The 18125-nt window shown below is 47.3% G+C and overlaps 1 protein-coding gene across 1 annotated transcript in view; it reads left to right on the top strand.

Moving 5' to 3' along the window:
• The window catches only part of TBC1D12 (TBC1 domain family member 12), a 148132-nt gene that overhangs the window by 88871 nt on the left and 41136 nt on the right, over window positions 1-18125 (top strand). Inside the window, exons 6-8 of the mRNA XM_075348763.1 lie at window positions 6453-6570; window positions 10106-10212; window positions 10299-10379. Of these exons, the coding sequence (XP_075204878.1) occupies window positions 6453-6570; window positions 10106-10212; window positions 10299-10379 (306 nt within the window). The remainder of the gene's footprint in view (window positions 1-6452; window positions 6571-10105; window positions 10213-10298; window positions 10380-18125) is intronic.

Consider the following 18125-nt stretch of genomic DNA (forward strand, 5'->3'; position numbering starts at 1 on the left):
CACGGCCCCCTGTGGCTGGCACACATCACCCTGTGTTAGATATCGCCACCAGGCTGCTGCTTTTAGTAAAATAAACGCTTTCCTTACCTTCTCCAGCACTGTCCTCCCTGGCGTCTCGCTCCGTGTGGTTGAGCTCCTCCAGTCTCCTGCACCTCCTACTTCCTGGTTCTTGGTGCGGTCATGTGATCGGCACAGCAGAGAGATATCTCTGCGTGCCTCATCACAGCAGCAGGAGGGAGACCGGGGAGACACGCTGGAGGAGGTAAGTAAAGAGTTTTTTTATTTTACTATGGGCAGCAGCATGGGGGCCATATCTAACACAGGGGGGCATGTGCGATCAAAGGGAAACACAGGCAGAATAATATGCGCTGCTCCCCCAGCCCATCACCGCGGTGCGGTTTCAGCGCCACGGTGATGGACAACGGCTGTGCATATTATTATGAGCGGGAGCAGGAGATCTCCCGCTGTAGCCTTCCCCAGCTCACCAGCCTCAACCAGCCTCCCTCAGCCCTAGCACAGCTCCAGAGCGGCCACCACATCCCCTGAACCCTGCAGTATATAATCCGTATATTCGGATTATAAGATGCACCCCCAAAATTTGACCAGAATGGCCAGAATTCACCATTTCAGACAATGTCTACTTTCTGTACCATATATTGGGTCCTTTAAATACAAGATTGGATGTAGCAGTCTTTTGGCTTTGTGGCAATCTATTGTGTGACCTGATGATCCTACATTACGCTGCAACATCCCTCGCATCTAGTTGTCAATGAGGTCACACAGCGACCACAGCAATGCTACTGTCCCAGGAATTCCAGACCAGTTAGTGTTTGTACTCTATGCAATTTTGCCTCTACAGATTTCATTGGAAGTCGTATAGGACTGCAACCTGACCTTTTTTTTTTTTTTTTAACAATTTGGACACGATTCTAAATTAGTCCCTTAAAGGGAACCCGTCACCAGTTTTTCAGTCTATAAGCCACAGCCACCACCAGTGAGCTCTTATATACAGGATTCTAACATGCTGTATATAAGAACCAAGGCCGCTGTGTAGAACGTAAAAAACATTTGACAAAGGCATAAGACCTGTGGAAAAGAAAGCGCATAGGGTCTTACCCTGATAACCAGGGGGTGCAAAAGAGAGTAATCCTACTCACCGATCAGGGTTGTGACAGGCACAACTCCTATAACAGCATGTATGTAGATCAGCGGCAGCAGTACCCCAAGCGGTAGATAACAGAGAGAGATAGTGGAAAGGGGCTTTCAAAAACCGCGCCAAAGATCCCAGATGTAATCTTGAATTAATGTATTTTTATTTCGGCATAGGTCTACGCGTTTCAGGAGGCTCAGCTCCCTTCCTCAGGACCAGCAAGCACAAGATACATCAAATCTCTGATGTATCTTTGATGTATCTTGTGCTTGCTGGTCCTGAGGAAGGGAGCTGAGCCTCCTGAAACGCGTAGACCTATGCCGAAATAAAAATACATTAATTCAAGATTACATCTGGGATCTTTGGCGCGGTTTTTGAAAGCCCCTTTCCACTATCTCTCTCTGTAAAAAACATTTGACAATGCTCATCTAAACGGTCGCACTGCGGTGGATTTGGGCCATATGGGTGTCTCCGTTCTCTGGTGCCGGTGCCTCCTCTTTCTGAAGCCTGGGTGCATGACGCGTCCTACGTCATACACACTCGCCAATCCTGCACTACAATACTCTGATCTGCCCTGCTCAGGGCAGATCAAAGTGCGCATGCTCAGTACCTCAATGCTGTGTATGATGTAGGACGCGTCATGCACCCTGGCTACAGAAGGAGGAGGATAAAGATGGCCGAAAGAGGAGGCGCCGGCATCGGAGAACAAAGACGCACATCTGAGTAGAATCCACCGCAGAGCGACAGGTGAGTATTATAAAGTGATTTTTATGTTCTCACAGTGGCCTGGGCTCTTTATATACGGCATGTTAGACTGCTGTATATAAGAGCCCGGTGGTGGTGGCCGCGGCTTATAGGCCAAAAAACTGGTGACAGGTTCCCTTTAAGTCGCAAATTGCGCAAAAGTTGTTATTCACATGACTGAGAATTTCTCATCATTTAGTCGTAGCCTAATAACCCTTTGTGGTTAGGACTGTACTTCCCCTATTTACCCAGTCTTTTGTAGAAGCCATATTGAGCCAGTTAGCCTATTAAATCAATTTTTTCATAATTCACGCTATATACATTATTAGATTTTGTAGTCCTGATGAGGCTGATATATTTACTATAGAAATCTATGTTGGGATGTTCCTGATGTGGGACCAGCTAAAGAATGAGCGTTTAGAGTCAGTGTATTCAGGAATCACTCAGCTTGGCCGACACCTGCAGCTTGTACTGAGCAATGTGAGATCTCCGCAGCAGGGAGGAGGTACCCTGAGGCGCTGTCAGTCAGGCCAGCTGGACAGAGATTGAATGTAAACTTTCATGAACTATACAGTCGTTCTGACATTGCTTATGAAAATAAGTCTACCAGCCTCATCAGGTCTAAGAAATCTATTAATGTATGTGTCTTGTATTGTGAAATCTGTTGTCAGAGTTGCGTAACAATATTCGTGTCGTAAGCTACTTAACTCCTGCTTTCCCACATCTGTTTTGCCCTTCACTTTGCTATCTGGAATTATCACGAGATAAATTTGGGTCGTTCTTTCCGAGCACCGTGCTTGGCGCCAGAATAACATAAGACATTTAGAAGAAAGAGATATAGCGGGAATGAAAGCCGCAATCAGTAAGGCGTTATTGGGTAGAGGCTGTTTACAGCACACAGACGGGGAGCCGATCAGAGCGCATATAAATCCTCTATACCCCATGTGGCTTCTCATAGACTCTGCTGGGAGCGATTTCCTGCTCCGTATAGTTCATCATCCCTGCGCAGCGGCGGAGCGGCTCACATGCAGAGTTCACCGCAATGATGGGGAATGGTGAAAAGTGGGGAATAAATCATCATCTGTAAATGTTCACTGACCTTTCCATTTCCTCTATCACTCACAGGGGCAATAACTTAACTGAGAAATGGATTTTGATTAAAAGTCTCTTCCGAAGTCCCAGGGAGCGTGATGTGCCCACACACAATCTAAAGCCGTGCTTCATAGAGCTGTCACCGGGCTGCCGAGTGATGGCAAATAATGTCATTTACAGGAGGCGCACGGATCTGCTTTATGTACTCCAAACCATTTAGCCGCAGCTTTATGAGTCAGTGTTGGAGGAAAGGAGAGGGGGGTTTTTGTTTGTTTTTTTTCAGTAGTGTTTTTTCTGAAATTCATTTTGGCTGCAAATGCAAATACTTTTACGGTTTTAGATGATATTGATAAACGCTTGTCAGTTACACCCAAATTATGAAGAGAGATAATCAGGGGGTTCATAAAATAAAAAAAACTATCCATCAATATTAAAGAAAATCTGTCAGCAGGTTTTTGCTATGTTATCTGAGGACAGCATAATGTAGGGGCAGAGATACTGATTCCAGGGATGGACTTACTGGACTGCTTGGTGCAGGTTTGATAGTATCACTGATTTCTATGCTGTGCAACTAGCAGCTCTTAGAATGCTGAGCCTTATATAACCCACACCACTGATTGGCAGCTTCCTTGTACAATGTGTCAATCAGAGAAATTCCATAGTTTCAGAAATCTCCTTCTTAACAGCGAATGTCTGCTGAAATCTCTGATTAATAGTCACGGAGTGCCGGCGGAGAAATCCAGACCACACAACATCTAGTATGAATTCTTACTCAGTGATGGTGCCCATGTGAATTGCTTTATTTTTAGAAGTCTTTTATAGAGCTGTAATGGGTTAATCTGTTAGTAAAATTCACAAGTATGCCATTGGTTATATTAAAAACATATGCAAAAAGTCTGTGACAGTTAGCCATTTTTTGGGACTTCCCCTCCTGTGTCTCCAACTCCATATCTTGCAGAGTTTTTGGCACGTAGCACCTCAGGCCATAAATTTGGACTTGCGCAGATAGCTAGTCTTTATCAACATCTGCATTCCGTTCCTTTGTATCAGTCTTCAGCTGCTGACCTTGGTATACACATACCTGCTTTCCTGATATGCAGCAATAACCAGAAAACAGGCTCTCTTCTTACTTGTATAAAAAAAAAATAGTTTAGTTATAGAAAAGCATATAGAAACAATAGTGTGTGTGTGTAATTAATAAATATATATATATATGAGAGAGAGCTACACCGTGTGCAGAATTATTAGGCAAGTTGTATTTTAGAGGATTTGTTTTATTATTAATCAACAACTATGTTCTCAATCACCCAAAAAGACTCATAAATATCAAAGCTTAATATTTTTGGAAGTTGGAGTGTTTTTTTTTTAGATTTGGCTATCTTAGGAGGATATCTGTTTGTGCAGGTAACTATTACTGTGCAGAATTATTAGGCAACTTAATAAAAACCAAATATATTCCATCTCGCTTGTTTATTTTCACCAGGTAAACCAATATAACTGCACCAAATTTAGAAATAAACATTTCTGACATGCAAAAACAAAACCCCCAAAAAATTAGTGACCAATATAGCCACCTTTCTTTATGTTGACACTCAGCAGCCTACCATCCATAGATTCTGTCATTGCTTTATCTGTTTACGATAAACACTGCGTGCAGCAGCCACCACAGCCTCCAGACACTGTTCCGAGAGGTGTACTGTTTTCCCTCCCTGTAGATCTTACATTTTATGAGGGACCACAGGTTCTCTATGGGGTTCAGATCAGGTGAACAAGGGGGCCATGTCATTATTTTTTCATCTTTTAGACCTTTACTGGCCAGCCATGCTGTGGAGTAGTTGAATGCATGTGATAGAGCATTGTCCTGCATGAAAATCATGTTTTTCTTGAACGATACCGACTTCTTCCTGTACCACTGGTTGAAGAAGTGGTCCTCCAGAAACTGGCAGTAGGTCTGGGAGTTGAGCTTCACTCCAACCTCAACCAGCAAAGGTCCCACAAGTTCATCTTTGATGATACCAGCCCATGCCAGTACCCACCTTCACCTTGCTGGCGTCTGAGTCGGAGTGGAGCTCTCTGCCCTTTACTGATCCAGCCTCTGGCCCATCCATCTGGCCCATCAACACTCTCATTTCATCAGTCCAGAAAACCTTTGAAAAATCAGTCTTAAGATATTTATTGCCTCAGTCTTGACGTTTTATCTTATGTTTCTTGTTCAAAGGTGGTCGCTTTTCAGCCTTCCTTACCTTGGCCATGTCCTTGAGTATGGCACACCTTGTGCTTTTTGATACTCCAGCTTCACACTTGATTTTCCTCAAGTCATGGGCAGTTATTTTGCGCCTTTTTTGGCCAACACGCTTCTTGCGACCCTTTTGGCTATTTGCCATGAAACGCTTGATTGTTCGTTGATCATGCTTCAAACGTTTGGGAATTTCAAGACTGCTGCATCCCTCTGCAAGACATCTCACAATTTTGGACTTTTCAGAGCCTGTCAAATCTCTCTTCTGACCCATTTTGCCAAAGAAAATGAAGTTGCCTAATTAAGCTCACCTTATATAGAGTGTTGATGTCATTACACCACACCCCTCTTCATTACAGAGATGCACATCACCTGATTTACTTAATTGGTAGTTGGCTCTCAAGCCTATACAGCTTGGAGTAGGACAACATGTATAAAAAGTATCATGTGATCAACATACTCATTTGCCTAATAATTCTGCACACAGTGTGTGTATATATATATATATATATATATATATATATATATATATATATATATATATATAATGTATGTATATATATATGTGTTTGTGTGTGTGTGTGTGTATATATATATATATATAAAAATCTCTCTCTCTCTCATATATATATATATATATATATATAATGTATCTCATATCTGTAACTCCACCCCCACAAGTGATTGGCAGCTTGCTCACAAAGTGCTTTTGTGCGAATACAAAATATTTTGTTATATACTCTTTACTGTTCGAAATATATCTACATCTCTCATATTATATATATATATAGATATGAGATGTAGATATATTTCGAACAGTAAAACGTATATAGAAAAATATTTTGTATTCGCACAAAAGCACTTTGTGAGCAAGCTGCCAATCACTTGTGGGGGTGGAGTTACAGATTCACCTGACTACTTTGCTTGGCACTCCTAGTCCTGTAATGATCTCCTTTTAAGAAAACATTGATTCTAGCGATGTGCCACTTACTGTGCTGCTTCACTACAGTCAGACTCTTTGCCCCCTACGTTATGCTGCTCTCGGATTAAATGGCAAAAACCTGTTAACAGATTCCCTTTATCATTTTCTAAAGTATGAGGATATTGGGTGTTACATTTGACTAAAAACCTGAGACCTACAACCCAGGGTTCTGAGGATGACTTAGAACAATCTTGGGATTAAACATTTGTATTCATTTTATCAAGTCACATTACGCGTTCTTTCTGCAGAGGTTAAAGAGGCACAAAGAAGAAAAAAGATGATGAAGGAAAGATTCAAGCAAGAGGAAAATATTGCAAGCGCCATGGTCGTCTGGAACAGTGAAATCTTGCCAAACTGGGACGCTGTGTAAGTTTTGGGGGTTTTTTTGGTGTTTTTTTTGTTTTGTTTTTTTTCCTTTCTCTTCCCAGTGTATCAACATTGAGCGGAGAGTCTGACCTTGTATAAACTATGTTCAGGCGGTTAGCTAGCATCATGGCTGTGTTCTGGACACCTCACATTCTCTACGTAGAAGCTTTTTATCACCATTAGTGATCGTTTTTTGTCCGATTTTATTATGTGGGTTCCTCCTTTTAGTCAGTGCTTTTTAATGAAGGAGGAGACCATCTAGAACAGAGACCCGTTATAACAGAAAGCTCCGTGGCTTCAATGCTCTGCCGCTAGAGCAATCAGATCTTACAACCTAGTCTAACTGTGAACACTAGTGATAAGCGGGCACTGGCACGCTCGGGTGCTCGGTACTCGTAAGGAGCAGTTAGACACTCAGCCAGGCTCGACTCATGTATAGAGTATAATGGAAGACAATGGGGAACACAAGCATTTTTCTGGGTGATTTTCCTGAATTTACCATGTACTTTCAGTATAGGGGTCGAGCCTGTCCGAGTGTCCCAACTACTCGCTACAAGTACCATGCACCTGAGCATGCCAGTGCTCGATCCTCACTAGCTCCACTGGTGATTTTTAGATTTCTGACCAACAGATTCTGGACAATATTCAACAAAATAGAAATTACTTCTTATCATGTAACAGAACTGATGGCTAGACATAATAAAGGGGATATCCTACCTCAGACAGGATATGCCATTAATGTCTGATAGACGCCGGTCCTAGTACTGGGACCTCCATCTATCTTGAGAACAGGATCTTGTTTTCCACAGTCGGGATTGAGTTGTTAGCAGGGTATGTTTACTTGTATGGGAGACTTGAAAACCACAGAGCAAGCGTGCTGTGCCATTTCCAGAACTGCTGTGTATACGACAAACATGTCTGAGCCCAGAATGCAACATAAAATAATAAAAATCTCTATACATACCTCCAAGACAGACGTCATTCCTTTAGTTTCAGCACAATATTCCTCAGCAGTCACCTGACATATCAATGGCCACTCCACACAAGTAGCTTTACAGTTTTGTTGACCATACGAAACACCGTTCTTTCACTCAGGTAACCGCGAAAGCTATAGCCAATTGGTGGCTCACATGACATGTTACAGGACCAGTGGGGAAAATGGTGGCAGTCTGGAGGGTAAATATAGAGGTTCTATATTTTATGCTGATTCCGGGGCAAGGGTTAAGAACATAGAGGTGAAGATCCCGATTCTATCTCTGGTCGACCCTGCTCATCCTCCTATTGCATAGACCAATAGTCATCTGTAGCAGCTGTAAAATTAGGCTGCTTGCCTGGGACAATCAGTTTTATGAAGAAAACTTAAAGGGGTGGTTCACTACTCTGCAATAGTGGCCACATCTCTGTAAAACTTATAGGGAAGGCTTTTTCTAAATACCTTTTTAAGCCAATTCTGCCTATGAACTATTGCGGTCCACTCATCCTCATGAAGTGACCCCGGGCTCCTTGACCTCCCAGATCCGGTGATGTCACGTCAACTTCTAGTTGACCTGACATCACTGAGGCCGGCCCCAGTCTCCTTGAGTGACTGGGCTGTGGGTGGAGTTTCACTGCACATCACAGCCCAGCATTGTTCCTGCTTGCGGCGCTCTGCAGCGAAGAAGAGAGCGCCACTTACTGGGCTGTGATGCGCAGTGAAACACAGCCCAGTACTCGGCAAGACGGGCCACCTCGGTGATGTCAGGTCAACTGGAAGTTGACGTGACCTCACCAGATCTCAGAGGTCACGGAGCCGGGGGCGGGGAGCGGACCACAATAGCGCCGTTCAGAGGCAGAATGTTCTACACAAGGTATTTAGAAAAGAGCCTTCCCTGTCAGTTTTACAGTATGTGGCCATTATTGGAAAGTAGTGAACCACCCCTTTAACCTTACTAGTTTTCAGTATTACTTACAGCAAGATGGGCTGCATTGTGTACATCGCCCTGGCCAAAAACTAGTACTCTAGCATGATACAGCTAAACCCCCACTAAAGTGGAAGCGTCACAGGTGCAGGAGGAGCAAATCACACACACACCTCCATAGAATGGAGGAGGGTGATTGCTAGATGATAAAACTGCACACTAGTGGCTTGCATAGAGCGCTGTTCACATATGCAGATAACACAGTCACAAGCCCGCAGCCTATTAGGTGACGCCCATACTATTAGATCAGGCGGGCTGCCAAGCCGTACCCCACTGTGTATCATGCACGGACAGACACTCTACAGTGCAAGGCCCAACAGAAAGGGGCCTGGCTGTATCCTGTCCAAAAAAAATAAATATGAGGTTTTTGTTGGTATTTATGGCCATAAAAACGTAAGCCTACAACCCGCGTCACGGAACCTCATGCTTGTAGGTCCCTACACTAAATATAAACATAGCAACAAAAAGAGGAAAATATCCTCCAAAAATTAAGTATTACTTACTATTTGTTGCTATGTTTATATTTAGTGTAGGGACCTACAAGCATGAGGTTCCGTGACGCGGGTTGTAGGCTTACGTTTTTATGGCCATAAATACCAACAAAAACCTCATATTTATTTTGTTTGTACAGGATACAGCCAGGCCCCTTTCTGTTGGGCCTTGCACTGTAGAGTGTCTGTCCGTGCATGATACACAGTGGGGTACGGCTTGGCAGCCCGCCTGATCTAATATTATGGGCGTCATCTAATAGGCTGCGGGTTTGTGACTGTGTTATCTGCATATGTGAACAGCGCTCTATGCAAGCCACTAGTGTGCAGTTTTATCATCTAGCAATCACCCTCCTCCATTCTATGGAGGTGTGTGTGATTTGCTTCTCCTGCACCTGTGACGCTTCCACTTTAGTGGGGGTTTAGCTGTATCCTGCTAGAGTACTAGTTTTTGGCCAGGGCGATGTACACAGTGCAGCCAATCTTGCTGTAAGTAATACTTAATTTTTGAAGGATATTTTCCTGTTTTTGTTGCTATGTTTATTACTAATTTTCAGGCAATAGTTAAACTAAAGAACGATTCATATTGTTATCTCGTGTAGTCATTCTTTGTTCACATGTCCTATTAGAATATATGGACATCATCCCCAACCGGTGTCCTCCCTGTGGGCCTCAACTGAGTGTTTTCCATCGGACTCCAGCTGTCCATGTATTACAGAGTCTGCCATTCATCTTAAGCTTTTCTCAGCCACATCTGTAGATGCCTTCACATATATTCAGTATCTATAGTACTTTTCAGACTAAAGTCACCATCCACACTCTGCAATAATAACTGGGGTCAGAAATACTCTTGGGGTGGTGTTGAATTAATGAATGTTTTGTACAGATTGCTAATATAAATATATGGACAAAACTATTTCCTTTTGGATGAAGAATTCTGTTGCTGTCGGTTTTCCATTTGGAGTCTGTTCCTGGACCTCTTTGTGGAAGACGTTTTCTGCTTGCTCAGGCCTTTGTAAAACCACATCTGTTCTGGAAGTAGAATATCTGGTTTAATGAGCATATCTCCTATTTCCTCCTTTCTTCCAGGAGAAATACAAGGAAAGTTCGAGACCTTTGGTGGCAAGGCTTACCACCCAGTGTGCGCGGCAAAGTATGGAGCCTGGCTGTAGGGAATGAGCTGAATATCACCCCCGGTGAGCACATCACGGGTTAATGATCTGGTGGGTTTCTTCTCAGGCAGCGTTCTCTTTTTATTCCCATTGTTATTTTTCGTTTCCAGAGCTTTATGACATCTTCCTCTCTAGAGCTAAGGAGCGCTGGAAAAGCTTAAGTGAGACAACCTCTGAAAATGAATCTGAAGGTAAATATACTTTTATTGTATTTTTCTCTGTATATTTAAAGGGGTTATCCGGCTTATTTTGCTTATTTTTGTTTATTGCACTATTGGGCTACATAGGGGCAGGTAAGTAGATAGCAACTACCTACCCATCCTGCTGTCAGCCCCTCTTCCCGACTCAGAGCGGTCATGTGACTGCTCCTGCCGGGATTTTGCTGCTTTCTGTTCTGTCACGTCGACAGGGGCAGGAGCTTATGGTCGCCTTGTAGACTGGCATCACAGCAGACGTCATGTAGTACAGTGTGTGGCGTCCCCGCCCCCTTCCTCCGCACCCTCCCACACATTTCGTACTCTCCCTTGCCACTTCTGTTACCCGTGAGTGAGGGGAGGAGACTGGCGGCGGCTGCTGCCCGCGGTGTCAGCCCCAGTATCTGGCCCTCTGCTGAGGATCGCATGTTCAAATGTATCGGCAACACGAATGCCAATACATTTCTAAGCGCCAGATGAGAGGGACTGCTGCGCTGCTTTTCCTCAATGTCTCGCTGTCTGTGTTCTCTGCAAATCAAAAAAGTCCGTGGAGCCTCTGTTAAGTCTCGACACAGAAACTCCTGGAAGGACCTAGCCAAGGAGTGGCTCTTTTTAGGAGACCACCATAACCACCACATTAAGTGGCCCTTTTAGTCAATATCCAACTCTTTGACAAGTTTAAAGATATGACAAGGGAAATACCAAGGCCAGGTATCCATCCACAGACAGCTGTTTCGGGGTATTGCTCCTCATCAGTGTGGAGTTTTGATTTGCATTTTTCCCAGGGGGCAATGCACCTAGGATTTCACTGTGTTGAGCGCCCTCGTTGGCTGCCGGCAGTGTTTTCTCTGGCTGGTCTCCCCGAGATCAGTGATTGTTTTGTCTTGTCTGTGTTCTCTGACAGTTCAGCACAGCGGTGGCGTCACTACTGTGCTGATATGGACAAAGCACAGACAGCGGGGACCGAGGACAGGAGAGTATGTATTTATTTACTACACTGTGGGGGTGTATGATGCTATAATGGGCTACAGAGCGCCGTGGGGGGGTAGTGCAGAGTGTCGTGTGGGTGCTGAGCGCCACACGGGGCTGTTACTTGCAATTCTGTGGTGATGAGGTCAGTGATGGGCAGAATACTGACAGCCAATCAGTGTGCAGCGGGCAGGTCTGGACAGTGAGGCTGGGCGGTGCCAGCTCTGACTGTGAGGTTTGGTATAGGAAAATTTCATGTTTGGTTGAGCTGCAGGTGAATAAAGTGTCAGCAGAGAATAAAGGGATAATTTAAGAGGAACAAAGATTGGAGAAAAAAAAATAAAATGTAGGGATGTTTTATATGACAATACAGCATAGGTTAACGTAAAAAAAAATTGCGTTTGTCGGACAACTTCTTTAAGAGGGGGGCATATTTAAGTCATTGATTTGTTTAAGTGCTATTTTAGCCATAAAAAATGTGTCCTTTACTTATCTGCTGCACATGTGCTATATGATGGGGGTCTGACTGCAGAGACCCCTACTGATTTCTGAAGCTAGAAGGAGTATGAATGAAACAGAAGGGAAACCTGAACCCTGCTGTTTTCAGCAGTTGGCGCTCCACCAATCTAGGATTAAACAGCTATCCAGTGGATAGGTGACAAATGGCTGGAATCTCTCCTTAATAAAAGCCATCCTAATGTAGCCTATTAGTGGGTCTTCATTCCCTGGGTTTTAATCTACCCCATGAGTGTGCCAAGTCTGACTACTTCTCGCTCTCCTTAAACTTTCCTTTCTTTTCCCTTCTCCCTTCTTGTTTTCCTTCTATCTCCCCTTGCTAATTTCTTAATTCTGTGTTTGAAACGTTTATATACGGTGAACCTGTATTAGGTCTTTCTGCTGCCTATTCAATCTTACTTAAGTGAGTAATTCACACTCTCCTGTGTTTTCTATATGCGTACTAGTTTTTCTTTGTTAGTTGCTTATCTGTCTGACAAATGTTCAGTAAAGCGTGATTTTTGGCTAAAATGGGCACCAAACTGTTAAAGGAAACAAAACTGTCCATTAGATGTTACAACAGGAAACTAAGCATGTGCAGTAGGAAGATCCACCACTATGACCTAAAGACATCTTTCTTTGTCGCTCTATTGGGAGACCCAGACAATTGGGTGTATAGGCTATGCCTCCGGAGGCCGCACAAAGTATTACACTTAAAAGTGTTAAGCCCCTCCCCTTCTGCCTATACACCCCCCGTGCTCCCACGGGCTCCTCAGTTTTTTGCTTTGTGCGAAGGAGGTCAGACACGCACGCACAGCTCCACAGATTGGTCAGCAGCAGCTGCTGACCATGTCGGATGGAAGAAAAGTGGGCCCATATAGGGCCCCCAGCATGCTCCCTTCTCACCCCACTCTTGTCGGTGGTGTTGTAAGGTTGAGGTATCCATTGCGGGTACGGAGGCTGGAGCCCACATGCGGTTTTCCTTCCCCATCCCCCTCAGGGCTCTGGTGGAAGTGGGATCCTATCGGTCTCCAGGCACTGAGACCGTGCTTCATCCACAACTCCTGTGGAGCCTGCTGGATAGGAGCCGGGTATCGTTCAGGGACATGGCCCTGCTACTTGGAGGTACTCTGTATCCCGGTGGGGACCGCGCACAGCAACACTCCAGCTTTGCTGGGTGTGCTAGTGCACCGGGGACCGCGGCGCTGACCGGGTTAATATGTGCCATTACACACTCAGCGTTGCTGAGTGTGTTTATGTATAGGGACTGCCGCACTGACCGCCGCTGCCATGGAAACACTGCGGCGCGGCTGGGACTTGTAGTGCGCCGGGGACTTCCACGCCGGCCGCGCTTTTACGGCGGCCGCGTTTATTACTAGAGTCCCCGGCTTTTTGCGGCCTAGTTCCTTTCCTCCCACCCCCAGCCCTGACAGGCAGGGGAAGGGCGGGACGCTGCTCAGAACGAGCAGCACTGAGGGCTGGAGCATGCTTTGCATACTCCACTCCCCTCACTGTGCACAGTGCAGGCACCAGTTCCCGCTCTTTCTGGGTCACGCCCACGGCTCCCTCCTCTCCTCAGGACGCATTCCTGTCAGCTCCTCGGACGCTGCAGAGGGGGACAAAGTCTGGGAGACCCAGGCAGGGACTCTGGTGGCCTCACAACCGCTTTAAGCGGGTGGTAAGCAGCACCTGTGGTGCTAGCCCCATTGTGCAGTAGTGTAACATTATATGTTTATTTTACACTGTATAGTGCACAGTTGATTTCTGGCTATATACCCTATTGTGTTGCTCAGGGAAGATAATAGCATGGCGCCCACGAAAGGCAGGGGTGCCAAAACACAGGCTTATTATGTTGCCTGCGCCGCATGTACGACCCCGCTACCGACAGGTTCCACTGACCCTCATTGTGTGCACTGTTCGGCCCCTGTGGCACTTGCTCAGCCAGAGCCTCTGCTAGGGGGGGCCCAGGGGGAGCCACCTGCTAACACTGTTCAGGTGACAGGGACGGAGTTTGCAAAACTCTCTGAGACTATGGCTAAGATACTAGAAGCCTTGCAGTCCAGGCCGGTATCTCAGCACAGGGACTCTGTTGAATCTTTGTTCCCTGGCCCACCTCAGCTGGACCAACAATGTCCTCCCGGGGTATCTCATGGATCCCAAGCTGAGGGTTCTGACACAGACCCCAGCCCCAGACCGACTAAGCGAGCTCGCTTAGATTTTCCCTCGACATCATCATATTGTGCAGGGTCTCAGAGGGGGGAATCTCTGGTTGATGATGCGGAGACAGCTGATCAGGATTCTGATCCTGAGGGCGCTCTCAATCTTGATACTCCGGACGGGGACGCCATAGTGAACGACCTTATTGCGTCCATCAATCGTATGTTGGATATTTCTCCCTCAGCTCCTCCGGTGGAGGAGTCAGCTTCCCAGCAGGAGAAATTCCGTTTCAGGTTTCCCAAGCGTACACCGAGTATGTTTCTGGACCACTCTGATTTCAGAGAGGCAGTCCAGAATCACCATGCTTGTCCAGATAAGTGTTTTTCTAAGCGCCTTAAGGATACACGTTATCCCTTTCCTCCTGACATGGTCAAAAGTTGGGCTCAGTGTCCCAAAGTGGATCCTCCAATCTCCAGACTGGCAGCTAGATCCATACTTGCAGTGGAAGATGGGGCTTCACTCAAAGATGCCACTGACAGGCAGATGGAGCTCTGGTTGAAATCCATCTATGAAGCTATCGGCGCTTCTTTTGCCCCAGCATTCGCAGCCGTATGGGCGCTACAAGCTATCTCAGCAGGTCAAGCGCAAATTGACGCAGCCACACGCACGTCCGCGCCACAGGTGGCGTCCATAACCACTCAGACGTCGGCATTTGCGTCTTACGCTATTAATGCTGTCCTGGACTCTGCGAGCCGTACGGCGGTTGCAGCCGCCAATTCGGTGGTACTCCGCAGGGCCTTGTGGCTACGGGAATGGAAGGCAGATTCTGTTTCCAAAAAGCGCTTAACCAGTTTGCCAATTTCTGGCGACCGATTGTTTGGCGAGCGTTTGGATGAAATCCTCAAACAATCCAAGGGAAAGGATACATCCTTACCCCAGCCCAAACCGAACATACCCCAACAGAGGAAGGGGCAGTCGAGGTTTCGGTCCTTTCGGGGCGCGGGCAGGTCCCAATTCTCCTCGTCCAAAAGGCCTCAGAAAGATCAAAGGAACTCTGATGCATGGCGGTCTAAGTCACGTCCTAAAAAGACCACCGGAGGTGCCGCTACCAAAGCGGCTTCCTCATGACTTTCGGCATCCTCACTCCGCATCCTCGGTCGGTGGCAGGCTCTCCCGCTTTTGCGACACCTGGCTGCCACGGGTAAAAGACCGTTGGGTGAGAGACATTCTGTCTCACGGTTACAAGATAGAGTTCACCTCTCGTCCCCCGACTCGATTCTTCAGGTCATCCCAGCCTCCCGAGCGAGCCGAGGCTCTTCTGCAGGCGCTGGGCATTCTGAAGGCAGAAGGAGTGGTGGTCCCTGTTCCTCTTCAGCAACAGGGCCACGGTTTTTACTCCAACTTGTTTGTGGTCCCAAAGAAGGACGGGTCTTTCCGACCTGTCCTGGACCTGAAACTTCTTAACAAACACGTAAAGACCAGGCGGTTCCGGATGGAATCCCTCCGCTCTGTCATCGCCTCAATGTCCCAGGGAGATTTCCTTGCATCGATCGATATCAAAGATGCTTATCTCCACGTACCGATTGCTCCAGAGCACCAGCGCTTCTTGCGCTTCGCCATAGGAAACGAACACCTGCAGTTCGTGGCACTGCCGTTCGGCCTGGCAACAGCCCCACGGGTTTTCACCAAGGTTATGGCTACTGTAGTAGCGGTCCTCCACTCTCAGGGTCACTCGGTGATCCCGTACTTGGACGATCTGTTGATCAAGGCACCCTCTCTAGAGGCATGCCAACACAGCCTCGACGCTACCCTGGAGACTCTCCAGAGTTTCGGGTGGATCATCAATTTTCCAAAGTCAAATCTGACACCGGCCCAATCGCTGACATACCTTGGCATGGAGTTTCATACCCTCTCAGCGATAGTGAAGCTTCCGCTGATCAAGCAGCGGTCACTACAGACAGGGGTACAATCTCTCCTTCAAGGTCGGTCACACACCTTGAGGCGCCTCATGCACTTCCTGGGGAAGATGGTGGCAGCAATGGAGGCAGTTCCTTTCGCGCAGTTTCACCTGCGTCCTCTTCAATGGGACATCCTACGCAAATGGGACAGGAAGCCGACGTCCCTCGACAGGAACGTCTCCCTCTCGCAGGCGACCAAAGCTTCCCTTCGGTGGTGGCTTCTTCCCACTTCATTATCGAAAGGGAAATCCTTCCTACCCCCATCCTGGGAGGTGGTCACGACGGACGCGAGTCTGTCAGGGTGGGGAGCAGTTTTTCTCCACCACAGGGCTCAGGGTACGTGGACCCAGCAAGAGTCCTCGCTTCAGATCAATGTTCTGGAAATACGGGCAGTGTTTCTTGCCCTGAAAGCGTTCCAGCAGTGGCTGGAAGGCAAGCAGATCAGAATTCAGTCGGACAATTCCACAGCGGTGGCAAACATCAACCACCAAGGCGGCACACGCAGTCGGCAAGCCTTCCAGGAAGTCCGGCGGATTTTGATGTGGGTGGAAGCCACGGCCTCCACCATCTCTGCAGTTCACATTCCAGGCGTGGAAAACTGGGAAGCAGATTATCTCAGTCGCCAGGGCATGGACGCAGGGGAATGGTCCCTTCACCCGGACGTGTTTCAGGAGATCTGTTGCCGCTGGGGGGTGCCGGACGTCGACCTCATGGCGTCCCGGCACAACAACAAGGTACCGGCGTTCATGGCTCGGTCTCAAGATCCCAGAGCTCTGGCGGCAGACGCCTTAGTTCAGGATTGGTCGCAGTTTCAGCTCCCTTATGTGTTTCCTCCGCTGGCACTGTTGCCCAGAGTGTTACGCAAGATCAGGGCCGACTGCCGCCGCGTCATCCTCGTCGCTCCAGACTGGCCGAGGCGGTCGTGGTACCCGGATCTGTGGCATCTCACGGTCGGCCAACCGTGGGCACTACCAGACCGACCAGACTTGCTATCTCAAGGGCCGTTTTTCCATCTGAATTCTGCGGCCCTCAACCTGACTGTGTGGCCATTGAGTCCTGGATCCTAGCGTCTTCAGGGTTATCTCAAGAAGTCATTGCCACTATGAGACAAGCTAGGAAACCAACGTCCGCCAAGATCTACCACAGGACGTGGAAAATTTTCCTGTCGTGGTGCTCTGCTCAGGGTATTTCTCCCTGGCCTTTTGCCTTGCCCACTTTTCTGTCCTTCCTTCAATCTGGACTGGAAAAGGGTTTGTCGCTCGGCTCCCTTAAGGGACAAGTCTCAGCGCTCTGTGTTTTTCCAGAAGCGCCTAGCCAGACTTCCACAGGTACGCACGTTCCTGCAGGGGGTTTGTCACATCGTCCCTCCTTACAAGCGGCCGTTAGAACCCTGGGATCTGAACAGGGTGCTGATGGTTCTTCAGAAACCACCATTCGAGCCAATGAGGGATATTTCTCTCTCACGCCTTTCGCAGAAAGTGGTTTTTCTAGTAGCAGTCACTTCACTTCGGAGAGTGTCTGAGCTAGCAGCGCTGTCATGCAAAACCCCTTTCCTGGTGTTTCACCAGGACAAGGTGGTTCTGCGTCCGGTTCCGGAATTTCTCCCTAAGGTGGTATCCCCCTTTCATCTCAATCAGGATATCTCCTTACCTTCTTTTTGTCCTCATCCAGTTCACCAATGTGAAAAGGATTTGCACTTGTTAGATCTGGTGAGAGCACTCAGACTCTACATTTCTCGTACGGCGCCCCTGCGCCGCTCGGATGCACTCTTTGTCCTTGTCGCTGGCCAGCGTAAAGGGTCACAGGCTTCCAAATCAACCCTGGCTCGGTGGATCAAGGAGCCAATTATCGAAGCTTACCGTTCGGCTGGGCTTCCGGTTCCCTCAGGGCTGAAGGCCCATTCTACCAGAGCCGTGGGCGCGTCCTGGGCTTTGAGGCACCAGGCTACGGCTCAGCAGGTGTGTCAGGCGGCTACCTGGTCGAGCCTGCACACTTTCACGAAGCATTATTAGGTGCATACCTATGCTTCGGCGGATGCCAGCCTAGGTAGACGAGTCCTTCAGGCGGCGGTTGCCCACCTGTAGGAAGAGGCCGTTTTACGGCTCTCTTACGAGGTATTATTTTACTGCTTTTGGACGTCCCAATTGTCTGGGTCTCCCAATAG

Source organism: Anomaloglossus baeobatrachus, chromosome 5 (genome assembly GCF_048569485.1).
Source record: "Anomaloglossus baeobatrachus isolate aAnoBae1 chromosome 5, aAnoBae1.hap1, whole genome shotgun sequence".
Taxonomy (NCBI): domain Eukaryota; kingdom Metazoa; phylum Chordata; class Amphibia; order Anura; family Aromobatidae; genus Anomaloglossus; species Anomaloglossus baeobatrachus.